This window comes from Diabrotica undecimpunctata, chromosome 2, assembly GCF_040954645.1.
Source record: "Diabrotica undecimpunctata isolate CICGRU chromosome 2, icDiaUnde3, whole genome shotgun sequence".
Classification (NCBI taxonomy): Eukaryota; Metazoa; Arthropoda; class Insecta; order Coleoptera; family Chrysomelidae; genus Diabrotica; species Diabrotica undecimpunctata.
Window position 1 is genome coordinate 152,005,822 of NC_092804.1, and position 15,350 is coordinate 152,021,171.

Genomic DNA, 15,350 nt, shown 5'->3' on the forward strand with positions numbered 1-15,350 from the left:
AATTAATAATTCAGTAAATAAACCATATAATAAACAATATTTCATATTTAACGTTTTGATATCCAACAAGGCAATGGTATTTAAAATACAAATTACATTGTACTCGAAATTTAAGTTTTATATTTATGCGTTTAAAAAATTGATCTAGCTGGAGTATGACTGGGACCATAACCTCACTAAACTACTCATATCGAAGCACATTTGCCAGCCTGCTATACAATCAGAGACTCTTTACTAAAAGACCAGTCGAAAACTCCTATTTTTTAGTAAATGTTTCTGTCAAGTTTTTTTCAATCAATAGTCAATATTTGTTTACCTTAAAAAAATAATTTATATTTTATGTTTTGTGGAATTATATCAATATTTTTGTTTTATTGGCAGACTTAAACAATTTGGACTTATATGCTTCTTTTGTTTGCAGTGTTTCAATCAGTAGATGCCGTTTTAACCCGAAGTGCGACACTACCGTGCGATATAGAACCGGACGTAAAAGAAGATCGTGTTTATATGGTGTTATGGTATCGTGATGGCCACAGCAAACCAATATATAGGTAAGTTTACATTACTTATTTTACACCAAATTAGTGATGGGTTGTTTACGAACGATCCGGATCGAACATTCAGCTCTTTGTATTAAGTCGAAAGACCCGGATCTCGAAATGTCCTAAAATGCAGGGTCTTACATTAAAAAAAGAGCCGATGACGTCATCACTGTAATGTGTATCACCTTGTATAACAAAATTTTATTGTAAAATGTAGAACAATAAATTTAAAAATCGACCTGTTTTAGATTTTTTTAAAAAGGCTTTTCATTTAGGAAATATCGAATTTATTCCATACTTTACGGACACACTGTATAGTATAGATTATACAACTAGAATTCAATAGTTTTTTAAATAATAAAAAACTTAATATTTCGTACAACTCCGAACAAGACAAAGTTGCTCCGTAGTTCAAGAGCAAAAGAATTTTGAGAGACAAATTATAATTCGCGAATTTATATGCAAAAAAAACCAACAGAAATACACGGTTTTGACAAATAATTTGAGCACTCTTTAATCAGCTCGATGACAATAAAAACAAAATAATGATTTAATTAAAAATACAAGTAAGTGTAACAATTGTTTTTCAGATACAAATAACATTTAATTCTCACAAAAAATTTACCATATCTTATGTAGAAAAGATAATAAATTGTTTTCCAAAATTTATCTATCTCATTACTAGAATTCTGTTCTTAGCGGCGTGACACAGCTCGCCTGTATTGAGTATTCCTGTCCATTTTTTAATATTCCTTAACCAGGATAATTGTTTGCGGCCGGCTCCTCTCCTACCTTCGATGTTCCCTTGTAGGATTAACTGTGGTATTTCATATTTTGCTCCTCTCAATATGTGCCCAAGGTAACGAATCTTGCGTTTTTTAATTAATTTAAAGAGTTCTCTTTCCACGCCGGCTCTCTTAAGGACGTCATCGTTTCGAACTCTATCCACCCAAGGTATGCTCATCATTCTTCTTAATGACCACATTTCAAATGCTTCAAGTTTATTGATAGATGTTTTTTTCAAAGTCCACGTTTCCATGCCATAAAGCAAGATGGACCATATGTTGCACTTGACCATTCTGTAGCGTATTTCAAAAATTTATATTTATATTAATTTATTTAGCCTCGTTAGTAAACATAAAACTCAAAACGACCCCGATAACATTCATTTTATTTCCTATTTCATGAAAATATTAATGAAACAATAACAAGCACCATTAATTAAGTTGCATTTGTTTGCGTTTTGCTTTGTTAATTGGAATTATATAAAAATACCCTTTTTGGTAACAAACAAGCACAAATATTTTTTATGTTTATATTTATGGAATATTCGACTGGGTTGTAGAATTATAAAAAAAATATAGAATTTTGTCATACTGCAGTATTTTGTAAAATCCATCTTAATTATATAGTAGCATTAAGTCCCTCCTGGTACAGTCTGTCCCAAACCCTTCTTTCAGTGCGTCACTAATTTTGACGTCATATAGGATTTTAAGAATGTCGAGAATTATTGCATGACATTTTAGTTAAATCTGACAGTTGCGGAATTGTAATCGGCTAAATGTGAAAAGATTATTTTTTTAAAATGTGAAGTAAAAACTTTAAGAATTCAAATTTTTTTTTACTTTACATATTAGAGGTCCCGTCCTGTATAAAAAAATTTATTGCGCCTTATATTGGAACGGCATTTTGTCATAATTGCTATTCTATACATTCCAAAGAAAGTGCTTAATTAGCTAAGATTTATTTATGGATTTATTATTATTTATTATAAACACTATGGAATTGGAATGTTTGTTTATTTAAAATAACGCTTCCTTCTATAGAATCTTTTAAGAGTTGACTGCGAGATAAAAAAAAATTACTGGCAATTGCAAGGCATCAAAGCAAACATTCCTGTGATAAAATAGCATCGATTGAAATCAGTCATATTCGGATAAGTAATTTTCGGAAAGTTTCTGTGGCAGCCATTAGTTTAATTTTGTGAAGATTTATCATAAAATCGTGAAAATAGTTTAAATAGTGAGTGATTCTACTAGATTGGGTGTGCAAATAAAAGAGTGTTATGAAGTTTAGGTAAAAAAACAATGGACAGTTTAAATATTAAAGCAGTTGATCTTTGAGTTAATCTATCAGTTTCGGTATGCAGATGAAATAGTATTAATGAAGTTTAGTTAAAAAACAAGGTACCGAATATAAGTTTATGTAAATAGTTTAAATAGTGAAGCAGTCGATTTTTGAGTTAATCTACCAGTTTCGGTATGCAGATGAAATAGTGTTAATGGAGTTTAGTTAAAAAAACAAGATACCGAATGTAAGTTTACCTTCTTTTTTTATGAATAACAAAAATGAATATTATATTTCAAACAATCCACAATTCGATTCGGAACCTGATTCATTAAAATCAGTGATTACAGGGGATATGTGGCTGGCATCAATTATATCTTATATTTTAATAAAATGTGGTTCTAAAAAGAACCGTTTTAATACATATGAATATCTTCTAATTGAAAATAATTTAATAATTTTAATATTACTCTTTGTTCTTTCTCGGTATATCTCGGCATATTTAAAATATTTTTATGACAATAAATACAAAATTAAATTGTTACTGTAAAATGTCTGAAAATACTAACCTGGAATGACAATTATCATTTTATCAGTTGACATTGTCATAGTACTGTCACCATTGAGACCATCTGCGTCAAATTATATTTATGCGCATCGTTGATTGGATATCTATTTAGCGCATTCTAAACTCCAACCAATTATATATCCGTAAGTAGAATTCGCTTTAATATGCAAATACCCGTGAACGATACATAATTTTCTAAGTTCTATGTATAATAATTACAGACTTACGTTTTTTTCTGTCACTTCTAGCTTAATGCGTTAGAGAGAATTCGATCAACTATGACGCACCGAAAGAAGGGTTTGGGATGAACACTGTAAGTGAAAAGACACTGTTTTAAACCGCGATCACTGACCTTCACATGTTTAACAAGATCGCTGATCTGTTAGATTTTAACTAACATATTGTTTATTGTAATAATCAAACCCAAAAATTAAGAATTGTATATGCTTAATAAACAAAACTAATTATTAAACTCCAAACTAACTAAATTGAAATGATGAAAAACATTCGTAACTAAATTGAGCTTACGAATAATAAAATTATAATTAAAAAAAACTAAATCAAGTATACAAAATCCATAATAAAAAGGTGACAATTAACGGACATCTAAATCAGTGTTTTGTACTCTTCATTCACCGCAAATAAATACCATACTTTCTGTATCCCTACTTCTACTTCCTTCAAAATCGCTTTGCTACAATCTCTACAATAGTGTTATATCAAACGATTTTTTTTACTGGATCTTGGTTTCATTTCTTCTGTTTCGCGCTATACTATCACCATTGTTGTGACACCTGTTATTGTTTGAAACTTTTGACAAAGTGCGTAAGGCAATCTTGGTGTGAACGCACATCGAGTCAAATGAGGTTACGTAAGGTTTTACTAATACAGTCATACACAAACTCATACAGAAACCAGAATCTTGAATAGCACTCAAATAAGGTAAATCTTTCATTTACCGAGGAGATGGTGTGTTCAAGAATTGCAAAATAGGAAGCAGTCTCGAACTGCTGGATGGGAACTGGTTCATCATTGTCCTCGTAATAAAATAAACAGACCTTTTTCCTAAGCTTCTAGATACACTAAATCTGTGTTAAATATTGTTGCTGATTCGACAAATATTTTTAAATTTTCAGATCTTTGTAATTTACAATATTTTTTAACCCTACACTGCTCAATGTATCATATATGAAACATACCGAGAATTTACATGTATAACACAGTAAAATAATATTAAGTCCAAACAGCACTATGTAACATATTCGATATATACCATTATATTATACAGATTTTGTAACCTTGCAACGTCGTCTAATATTTTATAAAACGCGCGAATTAGTCAGTTATCACTTAACCGTCGTGTTGACGATAACGCTGAGTTTAAATTTTTTTTATAGGTGGTTATTAATCAAAATTGAATGTGCAAAATTGCGTTTTCTGCTTATTACACATCCACAAGTCATCCAGTATTAGTTTTATTTAGCATCTACTATTATTTTTAAAGGAATGGTAAAAAATTTGTTTGTATCATTTATGATACATAATGTAATTTGGGTATCATTTTAGATGTCTCGGTGGTATATGACGAGGCCTTTATCAGATAAAGAATTGCAAGTTATAGTCTACAATTGGGATGATAGTGAAGATGATTGTGATGTAAGTGATATTGAAGACTTGAATAATGATGCAGATGTAGAAAATATAGACGTATCAAATATTCCAGTGGTATTTGAAGATGAGCTGAGTGGAGCAGAAATGGAAGATACAGCAGAAAATGAGCGAGGACGACCATCTACAAGTTCTATTGAACAGGATATACAATTGAAGAAAAAGAACGGGCCAACAAGCTATATTCATCCAAAAGATATTCGAACAGATGCTGTAAGACATTGGTCAATCTACACTAGCGATCGAATCCGATGCAAAAAGCCAAATTGTAAAAAATTAACCTATGTTAAATGTGACAAATGTGGCTTGCACTTATGTTTTAATAAGGATTCAAACTGTTTCTTTTAATTTCATCAATAAAAATATTATACTATAAAGGTACTTAAGTATTTTATTTCCTATATATAATCTTGCCCAAATGCACTTTGTATCAAATTTGATACATTACCGAAAATGTCCTGAAATTTAAAAATAAATAACTTTAAATTTTAAATTTATAAAATAGCTATACATATAATTTTTTCCAATCTAAAATTAAAAATTAAGCATTGTAGGGTTAAGCTTATCTAATCCGTGAATTTATTCCGCGATATTTAATTTAGAATTCTGAATATTTTACTTAAGACCTCAATTCTTAATAATAACTCAACTGGACACAAACATAAACTACAAGTAGACACAAGAATTTTAATGTTTCTAGACTTTTAATTATTTATTTAGCATCCATTTTTATTTTCGTATCTCTGGTTATCTTCAATTAGGGCATTTAGTGCAGTAATAATGTTCTTTAGATCTTGTTTTAGAGATATAATAGCATTTATACTACTAGATCTGTAATGTAGGCTCTTCGACTTGTAACATTTTCGGTATTACTTTTGAAAATAATCTGAATATTGATAGTCGCAATATTAAGAAGATAGCAAAGTACTGTAAAAGGCCATTGATTGCTTATTCTGGTTACTGAATATTCTGTTTTTAGAAGATCTACAACGTCAATGCCTCCTTTTGTGACAATATAGAATGTTATATTAGGCTTATGCTGTTCTCCAAAACGTGAACCTATAGAATCGTGGAAGGTTGACAACATCTAAACATCTTATGATTCTTAGGAACATAGGAGACTAAGGAGCAGTGGTTGTTTTGATTTCTCCTATCTCCATTAAACGTTAAACTATATATTTTTCGGGACTTAACATCAGGCGTGGACGTTCAACCATTAACCAGATCTTTACACTACGACAGATCCTTGAAAAAGTTTAACATAGATATGTATCATATTTTTGTCGATTTTAAAGCGGCATATGACAGTGTCTTAAGACCAAGTCTTTACAACGCTATGAATGAGTTACGAATTCCAAAAAAACTCATATGTTTGATAAAAGTGGCAATGGCGAAGATGCTAATAGCAGTAAAAATTCAAAACGACTTAACTCCAACCCCATTTCATATACATAGGGGGTTAAGGCAGGGAGATGCTCTGGCGTGTCAGCTTTTTAATGTTGCCTTAAAAAAAGTTGTACGAGACGCCAATTTAGATAGCAGGGAAACAATATTTAATAGATCAGTCCAAATTGTAGCATATACAGACGACGTGGACATTATAACAAGAACTAAGGCGAAAACTGCGGAAATCCTAACCGAGCTAGTAGCAGCAGCAGAACGAATGGGGTTACAGATACATCAAAATAAAACCAAATTCATGGCGACTAACACAAACACAAGAGCTGGAAATGTTGACACAAATTTAATCATTAATGACCAAAACTTCGAAGCAGTCAAAGAGTTCATATATCTAGGGACATCGGTTAACCCCAATAATGACACATCTGAGGAAATAAAAAGGCGAATAATAATTGCAAACAGGTGTTATCATGGTCTATCAAAGTACTTAGCTAACAAACGTATAAAAACTAACTGTCTCAAAAAACTCGTATAAGGCTGTATAGAACACTGATAGTCCCCGTTCTCACATATGAATCAGAGGCATGGACGCTAACGAAAACAGATTAATCCGCTCTATCCATTTTTGAAAGAAATGTTCTACGCAAGATATTCGGAGTGGTCTGTGAGAACGGAATATGGAGGCGTAGATATAACTTTGAACTGCAGAATATCTACAAGCATACGTTTGGTGGTAAAGATATTACCACTATAATTAAGCGAAACCGCCTGCAGTGGGAAGGACATGTAGCCCGGGCCTCTGAGTCAAACATGATAAAAAAGATTCTAACAGCGCAACCCGTGGGAATGAGAAGACGGGGTAGACCAAAGCTGAGGTGGATGGACGGGGTAACACAAGATGCCGAGAAGATCGGAGTCGGCAACTGGAAAATGCAAGCGAGGGACAGAATAGAATGGCGTAGACAACTTGAGAAGGTCGAGGCCCTCTAAGGGCTGTAGCACCAAGATGATGATGATGACCCACTACAGTTAACTTTTTGATTTAGAAATAGATCACTGGTAAGATCAACTAACGTGTAGTAATTATTATCCATGGTAATATTTCTTCCCGAATTATCTATTGAGGATATTTGCTTTTTTACTACACTTTTGGCGTTATGTGGAAAATAAAATGGTCCACTTTGTTGCTTTCCTGCGTAAACTTCCATATTTACAACATCAAAAATTTTAGCATCTACCAACCCGTGTATTTTCATTTCGTATTTTTTGCGCTAATTGGCTATGTATTGCCTAAATTTAGACCTACCAAGAAATCCATCAAGTATTTCATCAATAATTGTGTATTCTTCAATTTTTTTTACATTTTTTCACAAAGCCTTCGAATATCTCTTAAATCTGAGCTAAATTATCCTCTTGTAACTTTTTTTGTCTTGTCTCAATGTCAATAAATCTTATTGCTTACAAAATATATGAAAGCGCATTGTCGACATAGTAGCACAAAAAAAGCAGGTGCAGTTCCACCAGTATACCATAGTTCTTCAGTTTTCAAATGCTGAGCCATTTTCACAACGGCGAGATACTGTAACCCTATAAGGACATTGATTTCTGTAAAATCTGTAGGTGGGGAGTTATGGTATTTTTAATTGGACCGTCGCATTTTCTCAAGCTTTTGGTTTTTGTTTTATTTTTGGTTAGCAGTCGACAATATGGGAAATAGTTTTATCCGGAAAAAATAGTTTCCAACACTCTAGCAAAGTTTTGCAGTTTTTTGCAACGTTTTTGGCACCAGGAAATTTTTTAATCATATTTTAACGACAAGTCTTACCTTTGAACAGTAAAATTCTATATCGTAACGACATCTAAATTCTGTGACTAGTTTGTTGGTCTTTTCCCAGAATTGTCTGTAAATTGGTCCAGTTTTTTAAGCTTATACTTACATCAGATGATGGAAAAATTTAAACTTAAACTCCACTCATTTCTTTAGTTTCACTTTGAGCTTCAACTTCAGTCATTTTCTTAGGTTTCCTTTGAACACTGCCCTCTGAATCTAACATCTGTTCAATTTCTGGTACAATATCTATGTCTTCCTACCATGATAATAGTTGCTGTTCAGTTTTTTGAGCCATGTTCGATAAAATAAGAAAATACGACAATATTTTATGTTAATACAATACAAACGCGCTCACTGTTGTGTATAGATTTTTTCTAACAATGTGCCGTACGTTATACCTAACCTGTTAAGGCGGGTACACATATGCGAGCAGAACTGTTCGCGAACCGTTTGTGAACGCTATATTCGTTAATTTGTACGACGGGACGAACCGCTAGCGAGCTGTTCGTTCGTTGCTCGTCAGGAACCACAGCATGTCGGTTTTTGGGACGAACACAAAGAATGTTCGCAGAACTATAAATTGTGTCTATAAATTGTTTCTGCTAAGTGTGCGATGATATCATTCGGTTAAACAAAATTGCTGAACGAGCGCAGCTTATCTAAGTAACGAGAGAAATTAATAACATATAATGTAAACAAAATACCAAAATGTTTAGAATAACGAAGTAAATTAATTCTTGGTTTGTTATTAGATAGTTAGGGTATTGGATAGCCTGAACATAAACATATTTTCGACGAACTCTTCGCGAACAGCTCACGAGCAGTTCGCAAACAGTTCGGCTCGCATATGTGTACCCACCTTTAGATTAACGCTGGCTCCTCTCAGCCTATCGCATACACCCAGACTAAAACAAATGCAATTAAAACAAGTAGCATGTGGTAGAGAAAGCATTTATGAAACTACGCTGTTGCTGATTAAAAAAAAAAGTTTTGAGTTAAATTAAAATGTATTAGAGTATTTTTGACGTAATTAGTCAATTAGTCACCCATAAGGGTGACTTGCTGATTAAAAAAATGTAAACATGGGGCCAAAAATTATGCACCGAAAATCGAAAAAACTGTAGATTTTTTAATTCGATTTTTCCTCTTTTCCGGCAAACTAGGGTTAAGGGATTGGAAAAAAACACATGTATGGAATAAGCTGGACCAAGTGCATGTACCAAAACATTAAACAAAATTTTTTATTTTGGAAAATTTAGAAAAAATTTTCCAAGGGGGTACCCTTGGATTTTGGCCGCTTTGGCCGCTTGTTCTTCTGCCATACTCAGAATTTTCCTACATCTAACGGTTCGTGAGAAAAATTTCCATTTATATGTCTGTATTTGCTAAAAATTTCGTGAAAATTAAAAGTGAATATTTTGTTTAAAATTTGAATTACTTCGATGAAGCGTGACTTGCTGTTTAAAAAGAAATTAATGTGGCTAGAAATTATGCACCGTTATGCCGAAAAATCGAAAAAACCGTAGACCGTTGGATTTTTATCAAATTTCGTTAATCGGCTATATTGGCGTCAATTTTCGTCTGAGAGTCAAGCGAATGGACATTTCCTACATCAAATAGGACACCCGTTCTTCTGCCATACTCAGAATTTTCCTACATCTAACGGTTCGTGAGAAAAATTTCCAAAAATTTGGAAAAAAATTTCCATGGATTTTTATCAAATTTGGTTAATCAGCTATATTGGCATCAATTTTGGTCCGAGAGTCAAGCGAATACACATTTCCTACATAAAATTGGACGCTTGTTCTTCTGCCATACTCAGAATTTTCCTACATCTAACGGTTCGTGAGAAAAATTTCCACTTGGATGTCTGTATTTGCTGAAAATTTTGTGAAAATTAAAAGTGAATATATTGTTTGAAATTTGATATATTTTGATTAAGGGTTACTTGCTGTTTAAAATGAGATTAACAAGTTACCAGAAATTATGCAATGTTTTGCCAGAAAATCGAAAAAACTGTAGAAAATTGGATTTTTATCAAATTTCGTTAATCGGCTATATTGGCGTCAATTTTGGTCCGAGTGTCAAGCGAATGGACATTTCCTACATAAAATTGAATACTCGTTCTTTTGCCATACTCAGAATTTTCTTACATCTAACTGTTCGTTAAAAAAATTTCCACTGGGATGTATGTATTAGCTGAAAATTTCGAGAAAATTAAAAGTGTATATTTTGTTTGAAATTTAAATTATTTCGAATAAGGGTGACTTGTTGATTAAAAAAATCCAAACACGTAGCCAGAAATTATGCACCGTTTTGCCGAAAAATCGAAAAAACTGTAGACCGTTGAATTTTTATCAAATTTCGTTAATCGGCTATATTGGCGTCAATTTTGATCCGGGAGTCAAGCAAATGGACATTTTCTACATAAAATTGGCCGCTCGTTCTTCTGCCATACCCAGAATTTTCCTACATCTAACTGTCCGTAAGAAAACTTTCCACTGGGATGTCTGTATTTGCTGAAAATTTTGTGAAAATTAAAAGTGAATATATTGTTTAAAATTTGATATATTTTGATTAATGGTAACTTGCTGTTTAAAATGAGATTAACACGTTGCCAGAAATTATGCAATGTTTTGCCGGAAAATCGAAAAAACTGTAGACAATTGGATTTTTATCAAATTTCGTTAATCGGCTATATTGGCGTCAATTTTGGTATTAGTGTCAAGCGAATGGACATTTCCTACATAAAATTGGACACTCGTTCTTCTGCCATACTCAGAATTTTCCTACATCTAACTGTTCGTGAGAAAAATCTCCACTGGGATGTATGTATTAGCTGAAAATTTCGAGAAAATTAAAAGTGTATGTTTTGTTTGAAATTTGAATTATTTTGATTAAGGGTGACTTGCTGATTAAAAAAATCTAAACACGTGGCCAGAAATTATGCACCGTTTTGCCGAAAAATCGAAAAAACTGTAGACCGTTGGATTTTTATCAAATTTCGTTAATCGGCTATATTGGCGTCAATTTTGATCCGAGAGTCAAGCAAATGGACATTTTCTACATAAATCTGGCCACTCGTTCTTCTGTCATACCCAGAATTTTCCTAGATCTAACTGTTCGTAAGAAGAGTTTCCACTGGGATGTATGTATTAGCTGAAAATTTCGAGAAAATTAAAAGTGTATATTTTGTTTGAAATTTGAATTATTTCGATTAAGGGTGATTGGCTGATTAAAAAAATCTATACACGTGGCCGGAAATTATGCACCGTTTTTCCAAAAATCGAAAGACTGTAGACCGTTGTTTTTTTTTTAAATTTCGTTAATCGACTATATTGGCGTCAATTTTGGTCCGAGAGTCAAGCGAATGGACATTTCGTACATAAAATTGGCCGCTTGTTCTTCTGTCATACTCAGAATTTTCCTACATCTAACTGTTCGTGAGAAAAATTTCCACTGGGATGTATGTATTCGCTAAAAATTTCGAGAAAATTAAAAGTGTATATTTTGTTTGAAATTTGAATTATTTCGATTAAGGGTGACTTGCTGATAAACAAAATTTAAACATGTGGCTAAAAATTATGCACTGTTTTGCCGGAAAATCGAAAAAACTGTAGATTTTTTAATTCGATTTTTCATCTTTTCCGGCAAACTGGGGTTAAGGGGTCAGAAAAAAACACATGTTTGGAATAAGCTGGACCAAGTGCATGTACCAAAACAATAAACCAAATTTTTTTTTTTGGAAAATTTGGAAAAAAATTCCAAGGGGGTACCCTTGGATTTTTATCAAATTTGGTTAATCGGCTATATTGGCGTCAATTTTGGTCCGAGAGTCAAGCCAATGGACATTTTCTACATAAAATAGGACTCTTGTTCTTCCGCCATTCTCAGAATTTTCCTACATCTAACGGTTCGTGAGAAAAATGTCCACTTGGATGTCTGTATTTGCTGAAAATTTCGTGAAAAGTAAAAGTCAATATTTTGTTTGAAATTTGAATTATTTCAATTAATGGTGACTTGCTGATTAAAAAAATTTAAACACTTTGAAAGAAATTATGCACAGTTTTGCAGGAAAATCGAAAAAACTGTAGACCCTTGGATTTTTATCAAATTTTGTTAATCGGCTATATTGGCGTCAATTTTGGTCCGAGAGTCAAACGAATACACATTTCCTACATAAAATTGGATGCTTGTTCTTCTGCCATACTTAGAATTTTCCTACATCTAACGGTTCGTGAGAAAAATTTCCACCTGAATGTCTGTATTTGCTGAAAATTTCGTGAAAATTAAAAGTAAATATTTTGTTTAAATTTTCAATTATTTGGATTAAGGGTTACTTGCTGTTTAAAGTGAGATTAACATGTGTCTAGAAATTATGCACCGTTTTGCTGAAAAATCGAAAAAACTAGACCATTGGATTTTTATCAAATTTCGTTAATCGGCTATATTGACGTCAATTTTGGTCCGAGAGTCAAGCGAATACATATTTCCTACATAAAATTGGCCGCTTGTTCTTCTGCTATACTCAGAATTTTCCTACATCTAACGGTTCGTGAGAAAAAATTTCATTTATATGTTTGTATTTGCTGAAAATTTCGTGAAAATTAAAAGTGAATATTTTGTTTAAAATTTGAATTACTTCGATGAAGCGTGACTTGCTGTTTAAAAAGAAATTAACATGTGGCTAGAAATTATGCACCGTTTTGTCAAAAAATACAAAAAAACTGTAGACCATTGGATTTTTATCAAATTTCGGTTATCGGCTATATTGGCGTCAATCGTGGTCCGAGAGTCAAGCGAGTGGACATTTCCTACATAAAATAGGCCGCTCGTTCTTCTGTCATACTGAGAATTTTTCTACATCTAACTGTTCGTGAGAAAAATTTTTACTGGGATGTATGTATTCGCTGAAAATTTCGAGAAAATTAAAAGTGTATATTTTGTTTGAAATTTGAATTATTTCGATTAAGAATGATTTGCTGATTGAAAAAATTTAAACACGTGGCCAAAAATTATGCACCGTTTTGCAGGAAAATCGAAAAAACTGTAGACCCTTGGATTTTTATCAAATTTTGTTAATCGGCTATATTGGCGTCAATTTTGGTCCGAGAGTCAAGCGAATGGACATTTCCTACATAAAATAGGCCGCTCTTTCTGCTGCCATACTCAGAATTTTCCTTCATCTAACTGTGCGTGGGAAAAATTTCCACTGGGATGTATGTATTCGGTTAAAATTTCGAGAAAATTAAAAGTGTATATTTTGTTTGAAATTTGAATTATTTCGATTAAGGGTGACTTGCTGATTAAAAAATCTAAACATGTGGCTAAAAATTATGCAACGTTTTGCAGGAAAATCGAAAAAACTGGAGATTTTTTATTCCATTTTTCCTCTTTTTCGACAAACTGCGGTTAAGGGATTAGAAAAAAACACATATTTGGAATAAGCTGGACCAAGTGCATGAACCCAAACATTAAACAAATTTTTTTTTTTTTGGAAAATTTGGAAAAAATTTTCCAAGGGGGTACCCTTGGATTTTTATCAAATTTTGTTAATCGGCTATATTGGCGTCAATTTTGGTCCGAGAGTCAAGCGAATACACATTTCCACATAAAATTGGACGCTTGTTCTTCTGCCATACTCAGAATTTTCCTACATCTGACGGTTCGTGAGAAAAATTTCCACTTGAATGTCTGTATTTGAGGAAAATTTCATGAAAATTAAAAGTAAATATATTGTTTGAAATTTGATATATTTTGATTAAGGGTTACTTGCTGTTTAAAATGAGATTAACACGTTGCCAGAAATTATGCACCGTTTTGCCGAATAATCGAAAAAACTGTAGACCGTTGGATTTTTATCAAATTTCGATAATCGGCTATATTGGCGTCAATTTTGGTCCGAAAGTCAAGCAAATGGACATTTCGTACATAAAATTGGCCGCTTGTTCTTCTGCCATACTCAGAATTTTCCTACATCTTACTGTTCGTGAGAAAAATGTCCACTGGGATGTATGTATTCGGTTAAAATTTCGAGAAAATTAAAAGTGTATATTTTGTTTGAAATTTGAATTATTTCAATTAAGGGTGACTTGTTGATTAAAAAATCTAAACATGTGGCTGAAAATTATGCACCGTTTTGCCGGAAAATCGAAAAAACTGTAGATTTTTTATTCCATTTTTCCTCTTTTCCAACACATTTTGCGATTCATTTTTATATTATAGATTGTTATTACTTGTAACAATAACAAACATTGCAACAAAAGTAATATTTGTAATAAAATTAATATTTTTAATTTAATGTAAAGATTATCGGGTACCTAAATCAAAAAAAAATTTAACTCTTGTACTCCCTCTAGTATTTGTTTTAATTACAATAAATTTTGTTGCAAAAAAACAAATTTATTTATAAAAATATTTTTATACATTTTCGATGTGTGGATTCAAAATAATAATTAATATTTAGTGTTATTCTCTATTAAACGATCATAATCCAAAACAAAATATACATGGACTAAGAGTGCATGTAATAGAAGGAAACGTAAGTTCCAAAGGAAACCGCAAGTATAAACCGCAACCACTCTCGTTTACATCCTGACTATCCCACAATTCTTGTAGGCCAGCATTATCTTTAGGGGGCATGTTTCGAATACTAAATTCAGAACTGATTTGAGCGATGTTAATGCAAACATATGTTTCCTAACCTGTCCGAAATATATTGCGGCTGCAAGGGTTTGTAAACGGTCCTTGTCCTTAAACGAAGTCCCTACAAATGGTTGTTTGAGGAGTTAAGAACAAATTTATAATCAGAAAGTTTAAAATTTGTTTTGAGTAAGGTTGCTACGAGAATAATAGAAATAATATTTATGTAGCACAGCACGATTCCATACAGTTAAGTTTCCGTTATGTAAAATTTTCAAAATTAAAAATTGTTTTAATTAATAGCTTTTCTTACAAATACACATGTTACCGCTTAACTTCAAAGAGAAATAATCTCGGCATTAACCGGATAATCTTGACTGTAACAAAAATGTAATGTTAATGTCGTACGAAATTCAGATATATTGACATTACCTGATTATTGTCAAGTTTACCTATTCTCCCATGTTAATGTTGAATAGTGTAGTGTTTATTTAAACACGACAAAGTTTAGCTTTAAGCTGGACATACACTGAACTAATTTATTGTAAATAACTGTGAGAATGTATACCTTTCTATCGCGATTTTGTAATACATGTTATTTGTAACTGTCAAAACAACGCCTAATACATTT

General features: G+C 32.2%; 1 protein-coding gene across 1 annotated transcript in view; it reads left to right on the forward strand.

Annotated features, from left to right (window-relative positions):
* Positions 1 to 424: 424 nt before the first annotated feature.
* LOC140435052 (protein turtle homolog A-like) overlaps positions 425 to 15,350 on the forward strand; it is a 580,999-nt gene continuing 566,073 nt past the window's right edge. Inside the window, exon 1 of the mRNA XM_072523739.1 lies at positions 425 to 551. Within this exon, the coding sequence (XP_072379840.1) occupies positions 508 to 551 (44 nt within the window). The 5' untranslated portion in view covers positions 425 to 507. The remainder of the gene's footprint in view (positions 552 to 15,350) is intronic.